We start from the raw sequence: 10,854 nt of genomic DNA on the forward strand, positions 1-10,854 counted from the left end.
TGTAAATGAGCTCTTCTTTATTTTAAGGTTACTGTACCTGAAAATAACAGAAATGCTGGCATGAGTTCAAAATTTACATTAGGAATCACCAATTATCAGACCTAAGGGGTCCTACTGTGATTTGTTTTCGAGGTTGTCTCCCCGATGGCAGCAGTGGAACCTGTCTGGCTATATACCTGTACCACTACTGTATATGACCACAGTATTCTTTACCATTTTCTTAATGTCAGTTGATAGTGACACCACAGTTCTTTAGAATAATAATTTGAAATTTATCCTGTTAAGTGGTCGAGTCACATTCTGCATCCTTTTACAAACACCCTGTAAAAGTTATCACTTTTACTGAGGTGTCACCTAATTCCCAAATATGTACTGTACAGTACAGAAAATTATATAAGTTGATTAATTTTGAAGTTTTATAAAATCATCCAGTATTGTGAACCAACTTGACTATACTGTAGTGTCAGCATATCTTAATACAATATAAAACTGTTGACTGTTATATTTTAGTAACCCATTACCCATTTCATCTAGACTTGAATTGTAAAAACCTTATGTATTGCAGGTGAACTATTTTATACACAGACAACACTTGTTAAAGAATTGAAGAATATAGGAAACCAAAACATGGAACAATGGTAGAGACCTACAGTACTGTCTAGTGTATACTTAAAAATATATAGAGTAGACCCTCGCCAACCACGGATTCCATGTATCTTTGGTTTTACTCTGTATACCATTTCACTAACCACGGCATTTTATTTTATGTATCTGCGGATTAGCACGGCGTTTTTATCCTCCGTAGTCTAAAGTATTCCTCCGCGCAGCGTCCCATCTCCTGCCACTGCTCTCCATGCTCCCTCAGTGTTGTGATCTTGTAGCATGCTGACATACTGTACTGCTTTGTATTCTCTCACAAATTTTCTACTGTAAAAACTTCGATTTTACCCTTAACTATAGCCTGTAAGTGTTCATTGAGTGTCGGTGATAAACTTGAGAAGGTGAAAAGAGCAAGGAATGTAATGACATTAAAAAGGAAAGTTAAATTACTTGATAGACTAGTGCATGAGGAGAGTATATCATCAGTGGGACATGCTATGGGGGTAAACAAATCCTTGATTTGTAACATAAAAAAAAGTGAGACTACGATAAGGGCAAGTGTTGCTGGTAGCACATTGAAATGTGCAAAAGTGACATATATGTCATGTGACCATAATCTTGAAAAGATGGAAAAAGCACTGAATATATGGGAAGACCAGACCCAGAAAAAATGTACCTTTAAGTTCAGAGGTAAAGTGTGTGAAGGCGAGGCAGATGTACACCCACTAAAAATTTATTCGGCACCCATGTCATATTTTATCACGCCGTAAGGGTGCCAAATAATTTTTTATTGGGTGTACAGCCACTTTGTTGAAAGTTTGGGTGAAAAGTATAGCAGACAAAGTTTCAAGCCAGTAAGAGCTGGTTTGAAAACTTTAAGAAAAGGTACAGCCTGTACAATGAAACATACTGGGGAATCAGCATCAACAGATCATCAGGCCGCTGCGCTGTATCCCGAACAATTAAAAAAATTAATTCAGGAGAAGGGTTACCTGCCAGAGCAGGTAGGTATTCAATCTGGATGAGACTGACTGTTTTGGAACCGGATGCCTAAAAGAACTTTCATTTCAAAGGCTGAGAAGTCTGCTCCTTGATTTAAGGCAACGAAGAACAGGCTTTGTGGTAACATCTCAGGGGACTGCTTCATCACACCCATGCTCCTCCACCAGTCACTGAACCCCTGTGTCCTGAAGGGCAAGAATAAGAACCACCTCCCTGTCTTTTGGAAGTCTAACCGCAGGTATGGGTTACCGCTGCCGTCTTCATGGATTGATTCCATAACTGTTTTGTCCATGAGGTTGAACTGTACCTGGTTCAAGAGGCTATTCATCATCGACAATGCGCCCGTTCACCCTGAAGCTCTCCAGATTGCCCATCCCAATATAGAAGTGGTATTCCTCCCTCCAAACACAACATCACTCCTTCAGCCCATGGACTAGGGTCTAATAGCAACATTTAAAAGCCATTACACTTGCCACACCTTCAGTTGTATCTTTGATGCCATGGTGGAGGAGGACACCTTGACAATTTTGGAGTGCTGAAAGAGATTTAACATCGTTGACTACATCAGCATCATCATATAATTCGTGGATGAAGTGAAGCCGTCAATGCCGATGTGTGCTTTGGAAAAATCTGGCTTAAGGTAGTGCACGACTTCTAAGGCTTCCCTTCAGTGGATGCTGAGGCGAGATGTATCGTGTAGATTGCGCAATCTTTGCCAGGGGAGGGACTGAGCGACATGCAGGTCAATAACATATGAAGAGCTTCTTGGCTCTTATGTGGAGGAGTTGACCAAGGATGACCTACATGAGCTGATACAGTCCTCCAGTGATGATGAGGATGTGGATGAGGTGAAAAAATGAAGATGACTTGGCAACCGTAGCAAAGGAATACTTGCTGCTTCAAATTTGACTGAGTATTTCATAGAAATTGATCCATTTGTGGAGTGCAGCCTTACTTTTAGCATGGGTTGGAGGATTTAATGAGGCCCTACAAGGAGGTGTATAGGAAACTAAAAAAAGAAAAAAGAGAAAAACCATCCTAAATTATTTTTTTTAGGAAGCTAATGGCTACCAATCCTACAGCTGCGTCGATCATCAACCCACAACTCTCCACTAGCGGCTATACTCCAGTTACCACCAACGACCCTCCACTAGCCAAGATGTCACTGCTTCACCTACCTCATCAGACACTGACAAACCTGTAGAGGTGCAGGAAGAGAGTGGGCCTCTGTACCCCTCGTCATCAAAACGTGAAGGTAAATAGCCCTTACTGTATACAGTATTGTAAAATTTATATTACTATATATAATTTATATTACTGTAAGCTATTTTATATATATTTTTTGACTAAAATTTAATTAAATGTACAATTCAGGTATTGTTTAGTGAAGGAACAGGCAACTTACTGTATTTAGGCTCTGACGAGTGTTATCCGCGGCTGAGGAACCTAACCCCCTATTTCCCATAAGCCTTTATTCTTGCCATTGGAGGATTGGCCAACCACGGGGCTTTTCAGGAACCTAATCCCTACGGTTGGCGAGGGACTACTGTAATTCTTTTAGTGGAATCTAAAAGTACAAAACTGTTTTGTAAGCTCAGGGCATGAGTTGTTTTACATGTAAAAAGCTCAAACCACTGGAGAAGCTTGATATCTTTATCTCATGATAAAGGAGATGTGTAATGTAAAAATGAACTTAACATCCTGTCTCAATCTAGATGCATATATTTCTTATGTAAGAAAAAAGATATGTTCACTTGTTCACTGAAGCACTGTGTATTGTATGGATGGAGTGGTAAGAGAAATGACGACAAGGGTTATTAGGGAAGGAGCAAAGCTGGAGCTGAAGGTTAAGGTTTGGCCAATAGTAGTGTGTGTCCTGGCAAATGATACAATGCTTTTTTGCAGAGTGAGGAGAAGCTGTAAGAGGCATTGAATGACTCTTGAAAGGGTGTGTAACAGAATGAAATCGAAGGTCTTGTAATTGCTAAGAAGAGTAAGGTAATAGCAAGTGAAGATGAAAGAATTTAACTTAATGGACTTTGTAAAAATAGAAAAACTGACGCAAGTACAGTACAGTAAAATGTAATACACTGTACTATGACGATGCATAAAATACTGGAGGAAGTTAGGGATAGTGGAACAATATATTAAGGTGTAAATAAGGAAATAAATACCTGTACAGAGGATAGGGGGTAGAAATCTCTAATAATAGGGCAGCCTGGTGATTCTACGGTGGTCACCCTCTCTGAGAGGAGTGAGGCATCACAGATAAGAAAACGTAAAATACTACCTTCTTGAAATAATTTGAATAGCCAGTGGTTCCATGATAACCCAATTGGGTGGATGGGATGCCAACCCCAACCCTGTTACCTGCTGCCTGGTGTGTGTTCTTAAAAAAAGGGGAAGAGAAAGACATTCTCAGATGTCACAAAATACCTTTTCATGTTGTGACCTTGGTGGTGTTTGGCCATTAAAGAACACAGCACCTGGCAGCAGGATTACCTGTAATGTATAGTCCAGAATGTGTGGGGATGCTTGGCTCACTCATCGGGCACCTCCACTTCCCCGCTGTCAATGGCAGCCTGTATTTCACTTGGGCACTGACCTTCTACCATGCAGCCAATGCTTTTGGCAGTGCCTAGCATTTCCTTAACAGTGCCAGCAAGGGTCCTGGCCATGGAACGGGGCCTCATAATGCGGGCAGTGTTTATCACCTCATCCATACTGATACTGCCGTTGTGTTTAATGTGTTTAACCTGCAAGAGATATACAGTACACCTTGTCACTAAAGGTTCGTCAGTTATTGCCTTATATGTATACATTTATGAGGAATTGTACCTTAACAATGACGAATGATAAACAGGTTTGTTATTATTGTTATTGTTACCTATCATAATTGCTGATATGGAATATTTTAAATTAAAATTTTAACACACATTTACAATGGTCATGATGTAACTTGCTATATGATAGTTTCAATAAATAAATTACAACAATATTATCCAAGCTGAAACCGGTAGTATATTAGATTGAATTCCTGTGTAGAACAGCTGTATCACTAACACTCTGCCAGCCAAAAATGAGTAGCTAAAAGTAAAATGCCATCCAACCTTCTTTCTGTCTCTTGGTGGCTCCTTAAGACAGCGGATGAGAAGAGCTGCAGCTGTAGGCACCACCTCCACCTGTGCTTGACGGTTTTGGATGGTGAGCTGCACTGTCACCTGCAACGTACAATCCATCCACTCTTGTTACAAGTAACTGTAATCTACAGGATTTATGTTGCAGAATAGTGTTTAAGTTGTATTTGGCTTATTAGGTTATACTGTATTTGATTTAGTTAGGCTAAACCTGGCCAATTTACAGCTTTTATAAAGGGGTGCATAGATTTATTGTCAGACAGCTTCCAGGCCATAAGACAACTGTACAAGAAAAAACTTTGCTTGGAAATCTAAGCAGAACGTTAACATTTCATTAAAGAAAATTAATACTGGACATTACCTTGAGCCCCTTCCATGCGGTGGTGGCCTTGCAGATATCTTCACCAACCTTCTTTGGGGAAAGGCCGAGGGGGCCCACCTTAGGGGCCAGGGAGGACGTGGCTCCAACCTCCCCACCAACTGCACGCAGCTTCACTGTTGTATTGCACAAGTAACAGTTAATAAAGAAATATATGCAATAGAATATAAGAATCAGTGAGTACAATGGAATATAAAAGTATAATTGTAGGACCTACAGTATATAGTACACACACAATAGCGAGAAAACTACAGTCGTACTAATACATTGCTGTAAATAATGCTTCCCATAAAATATGTTGCTTGGAATATGAAATAAAACATGATTTTAAAAATAAGTAGTATGATGCAAACTATTGTATACTTATCTGTAACCTAATTACAGTATTAATTCTACACAAACATTGAAAGGATATTGAGAATAGGGTGGTTTATAAGCCTCATGACAAGCTCTACCAAAAGACTCAACCCAGGATTAAAAAACAAAAGCCTCTGAACAAATTCTGTAAATTTATCCCTGAATTTTACAGCAGTACTACTTTATATATATATATATATATATATATATATATATATATATATATATATATATATATATATATATATATATATATATATATATATATATGATAAAATTTTTGCATAAAATCTATACTGTAATTAGTAATTTTCTATACAAATGAAAAATACAATTATAAAGATGAAATACCATCAGTACCGACGCCATACACCCCGCCAATTGGCCACCAGTGACCAGTGACCTCTCAAGGCAGTGAGACTATAGTGACGATGCTTGCTAAAAGTTGCCTTTTTTCCGATTATTTTTGAAAGTGTGCCTATTTTTGTGATTTACGAGGCGATTAAGACGTTATAAAATATAAATAGAAAAAACAGACAACATAATTTTTGAAAGACATGATAATTGTAAGGTAAATGATGACCCAACTACCTTTCAGAGGATTGTGAAATATCGCCTGAAAATTGTGTTGTAATATACCTAAGGAGTGATTTGTTTACATAATTATAAGTTAGTGTACCGATAGTTTTAGTGAATATATGCCTAATTAATCTGGGTGCTGTGAACTGATGTGTTTGACAATTGTGAATTTCAAGATGAAAAATGTACGAGGCAGAGATGGGAACACTGACGGGTCTCGGTAAGTACAATACATTACATATTTGCACGAAATCTATAATTCAAGGGGGAAATAGAGGATATCCTATTGCCTCTTGTGACAAAGTTAGTTTAAATTATATAGTTTGAGATTTATTCATCAGTGCATAGCAGATTTTGCTATTCTTGTTTCCAAACATTTTGCCCCTTGTAATTTGTGTTTTCTGACTTAATTTTTAGTTTCAGTGACACTTTTTTATTATAATAGTTTGATTCCTCGGCAGTAATCCAAATAATACCGTCTGACGAATTAAGCACAAATAATGGGGTTTCTCAACCTTTTTTACGTTGTGTCCAGTGGTGATATTCATTTTAGGGGGGATTGTAGTTTCAGAGATATGCCTTTTTTTTTCCCAAGAATACTAAATTCCCACACAAGTGGGCAAGGGTTTGAAGCTGAGGGAAAACATGGGTTTAAAAACATTAAAAAACAAATAATCTAACTTAACCCAACCTAACCAAACCAACCAAACCAAACCTAACCCAACCCAACCCAACCCAACCCAACCCAACCCCGACTTAACCTAATTAACCAGCTGAAACTGAAGTTGCTGGTATCTTACATTTGGAACAAATTCTGTTTTTATATAGTATGCCGTGAGAAACGAAAAAAACACAATAGCTTTCTCGTCCTCGACTAGGAAAGTACAGTACTGTACTGTAATAGCGCTGAACTCAGCACCTGTCACACACAGCTAGCGCGAAAAGGGGCGCCAAGATGTGGAGGAAGAGGGAAAAACCCGAAAAGCAAATAAAAGAAAAGCTATGGTTGCCTTATAATTGAAAGGCTATCAATAATTGGCAGAATAAAAAAGCAGCCCGTGACGTGACCACTGACCAATGTTAGTAACTCCCTACAGCGAGTTTACCAGATCCTCATCTCGCTCCCTCCCCCCGCCGTAGATATATGGTACCAAATTTCGGTCTCAAATTTCACATTGAAAGTAAATCTCAAAATGAGATATATACAGTATATCATTAAAATCGCCTGTAATATATATTAAGTAAGATCAGGTCTTTTTTTTTATAAAGTAAGTATGCATTTGGATAATGTACAGTATTTATATAATAAATTCATGTCCTTAAAGTTATTGCGAAAAAAATACATGTTAAAAAGCAGCCTTCCATTTAACAAAAACGACTGATCATAGGTTTGGTTAGTATTATAGCTCACAAGCTCCCTGTACACTGCGACTAACAATCACCGTGTGTGTGTTTGTGTGTATTTTAGAGTAGGGGTGTGGTGGGCATGAACCCCGCCGTCTTCGTCACTATATATAACTCCTGGGTGTGGAGCACGTGCCCGCCTGGGCCACGGCACTTGTTGTAATCAGTTGCGCTGACAATTATTTTACTTCAACGAAAATTAATATACGTACTTTCTTTAAATAATTTTGAACCAAAGTAAATACTATATGCTTATGAAAAATACGAATTGAATTGACTACATTACTTTTCACTCCCGAATTTTTATATTAATCAGTAGTGTAGGTATTTTCTAAAATATAAATTATAAATGAAAGTACCGATAGACGTGACTCAGTGTCATTATTCAGCACAGCAATATACAGGGTATCTTGGCTGTTCAACGTGGATAACAAATTTATTCCTGCTTATATACTGAAAGTTTCCTTAAGACCAGACTATCGTTATAATTTTATCACTGACTCACAAACTCTGTCTTCTTGGTTAAATATTACTTCAGTTTTTCGAACTCTACTGTGGTAGAGGAATATCAAACCACGGGGAAACTATAATTACTCACCAACTTTGATTTCGGTAGGATCGAACTTAGGCGGCATGTTGGCGGCGAGGACGACTAGGCGAACGTGTGATCACTGTCAAAGTTAACCAAGGAAAGGCAGAGTAGTGGCTGGCAACCCACGTTGGCATCCACCCTGGGGGTCGGCGTGCAGGGGGGCAAGGGAGTATTGGTGAAAATGGGTGGGGAACGGAGTGTGAGACACTTGGTAGTTTTGAACTTTGTTAATCGTACATTCAGCTAGTTTAAGCGATAAAATTAATCTAACCTTAAATTTTTGGTCCCCTAAATGTGTTTAGTCAGCTCATTAAAATGGGATTGATAAACTCGAGGTATTGTAGCACCTGTGTTTGATTGTGTGATAAAGTCTATGCGAATGTCTCAACATTACTGCGTAGGGATAATATATTTTTTCAGTGACTTCACATCAATCATTATGCTATATTCAGCACACAAACCAATTGAAGAACAATCGAACCAAAGCACTGGGGACTTCGGGGGAGTGATGCGGAAAAAGCCATTATATTTTACCGTGTTTGGGCAGCCCCAGATTATTAGTTGGGTCTTCCTGAAAAAAAAGTAACTGGGTTTGAAAATTATGTACGTACCTGGAAGATTTTAATCTGTCATAGAAGACAAGTATGAATTTGAAGAGGTTAATGCAATCTGAAAAAAAGAAACCTAGATATGATTTCTAGATTAGTTATTAAGGCATATACATTCAAACATTGTTAAGCCCCCGGAGTAAGAGTTGTACCCACAAGTGAATTTTGAGCTGGCCTTGAAGGAGTTGAAAAGACTTGAACCGTTCTTTTATCACAACACAACCAATATATTTTTATGAAGGTATCAATTACTTTGGATGTATAAAAATTATGAAATACTATCTGACAATATGTGAAAGTGGGTCCCATAGGTCTTCGACTGCTTTTATTAACGCAGGTGTAAAGTTAGGTACTCATTCACAGCTGGGTGAAGTCAGGGTACTCTGCGTGAATCTGGCCTCAGTACTAGTGAAAGGGATGCGCTAATTAAAATTGAGTAAAATATAAAGCATATTTTATTCAACATTAAATTTTTAAGTTCGTTATATCTTTTAAGTTTTCCAAAGTGAACCAGATAACAAACGCATATAATTTTTCATACTTTCATATAAAATTGTGTAGTTCCTACCATATTACTAAATTAGGGCAGTATAACAAAACCTCAGTGCTTTTGTAATAATGTTGTTTGAGTTACTTTGTCTAAACACGAACGGGAGTGGAAGTAGCCTAAAACGAAGGGAAATACAGTACCGCCTCTTTTCATATAATTTTACTTTCCAGAATTAATCATTATTCTTTTCCTTGGTAATGCCAGTATAGAAATATTCCGATTATTTATATTTTTTTTAATGAGTGTATCCGAAGAACTATCAAAATATTGCCTTGCATTAAACTCCTAAATTTAGGGTAAGAATTATTTTAATACATTGTCAGCACTTCTCATAATTGTTAAAGACCTTTGAATAATTTTGGGTTAATATTGACCTGTTGCAGCGTAACTTGATTTGGTGATTATTTTCTTACTATTTTTTTATTGCTGAGTTCGGATATGATATTAATTTCTTGAGCAAATGCTTCTTTTGGTAGATACTGTAATTAGTCCCCTAGGCTTGCACTAGTGGCATTATGTACTTTGTCTTTCGCAGTGATAAAATGGTACAGCAGCCCAATCCACACTCGATTTTATCCTCACTTCCCCCAAAGACGTAAAATTACACAATATCATTGTAAGTTCTTTCTGTTTATTATGCCGTAGGGTCTAAGTGTGGAGCCCTTGGGCTAGGAAGTTAGGTAAGCTTAAGTAGGTTTCTTTGCTAGGTTGGTGCAGTCTTCTAACAAAGCTTTGGCTGCTTGTGTTTCTTATCAACTAAGGTTAGGTTAGTTTTGATTGACAAATAACCTCATTTTAACACATTTTCCCAAACTATGACAGTGTCCACTACAAAACACATTGAAATTGCCTTGTTTTTCAATTAATTTTCTATGAAAAATCGGCGATGGGCCAGTTTTCAACAATTACCTAACTATGGCCGACAAATCGACATAAATGATGGTGAAATATTACATTATTTAAGTGCAAAAGTATTTGGGTCTATAAGCTAGGAGTAGGCTGTGGTAATAAGTTTCCTCAGAATAAGTACCCTGTACTGTATTGTATGTTGGTAACCTCGGAAGTTTAACGATATTTTCATGCTGAATTATGTCTGGTAGCTATTCTGTAACCTTATAAATAAGTGGTCACTGTCAGCCTTGTAATGGGTGTGACCTTCAGTGTACAAGTACAGTACTGTACATGTATTTGGGTTATTTCTGGTTTCTACTGTGCTTTGGGTTCCTTATTTGTTAAGGGCACATTAGAACTTTTCCCATGGATTTTCTCATGTATGTCTGTGCTCCAAACAGAATTACTGCAGTGAAATGCAACTATGATTAAATAATAATAAATAATGGTTGCCCCTCGTGTAACGACGATGGCTGGCTCAAGGGCCACCTAGGTGTGAATTTGTTTAAGGTGTAGAAGCTGTTGCCAACACAACAACCACACCCTAAATTAACGAGTTGCATGACCCAGTGTCAAAGAATACTGTAGTCCGAGAAGACCTTACAACTCGCCAACTGCACTGGCTAACCATTACCACAGATTATGATCTGCAAATCAATTAACATCCATGTTCCCAATTACTGCTGGGTAGACAGAGGCAAATGGCATAAATGGCATATAAGAATTGGCTTTGTGATTACTTTTAGAGTTTAAAG

At 37.8% G+C, this 10,854-nt stretch overlaps 1 protein-coding gene across 1 annotated transcript; it reads right to left on the reverse strand.

The window, feature by feature from the left end:
• Positions 1-8,166, reverse strand: LOC121855993 (60S ribosomal protein L12-like). The gene is made up of 5 exons (XM_042351226.1): positions 8,057-8,166; positions 5,101-5,234; positions 4,713-4,823; positions 4,105-4,358; positions 1-37 (listed from the first exon to the last, which is right to left on the reverse strand). Exons 1-4 carry the CDS (start codon positions 8,091-8,093, stop codon positions 4,143-4,145), a joined length of 498 nt encoding a protein of 165 aa, XP_042207160.1. The 5' UTR covers positions 8,094-8,166; the 3' UTR covers positions 1-37; positions 4,105-4,142.
• Positions 8,167-10,854: the final 2,688 nt, after the last annotated feature.

Source organism: Homarus americanus, unplaced genomic scaffold (genome assembly GCF_018991925.1).
Source record: "Homarus americanus isolate GMGI-L3 unplaced genomic scaffold, GMGI_Hamer_2.0 scaffold19117, whole genome shotgun sequence".
Lineage (NCBI taxonomy): Eukaryota > Metazoa > Arthropoda > Malacostraca > Decapoda > Nephropidae > Homarus > Homarus americanus.

Excerpts from the sequence above, each read along its gene's own strand:
- LOC121855993 (XM_042351226.1), bottom strand. The coding sequence starts at position 8,093 with ATGCCGCCTAAGTTCGATCCTACCGAAATCAAAGTTG. Across the intron at positions 5,235-8,056 it reads TCCTACCGAAATCAAAGTTG|TGAAGCTGCGTGCAGTTGGT; the intron begins GTGAGTAATTAT and ends GCAATACAACAG. Across the intron at positions 4,824-5,100 it reads CCGCATGGAAGGGGCTCAAG|GTGACAGTGCAGCTCACCAT; the intron begins GTAATGTCCAGT and ends TGTACGTTGCAG.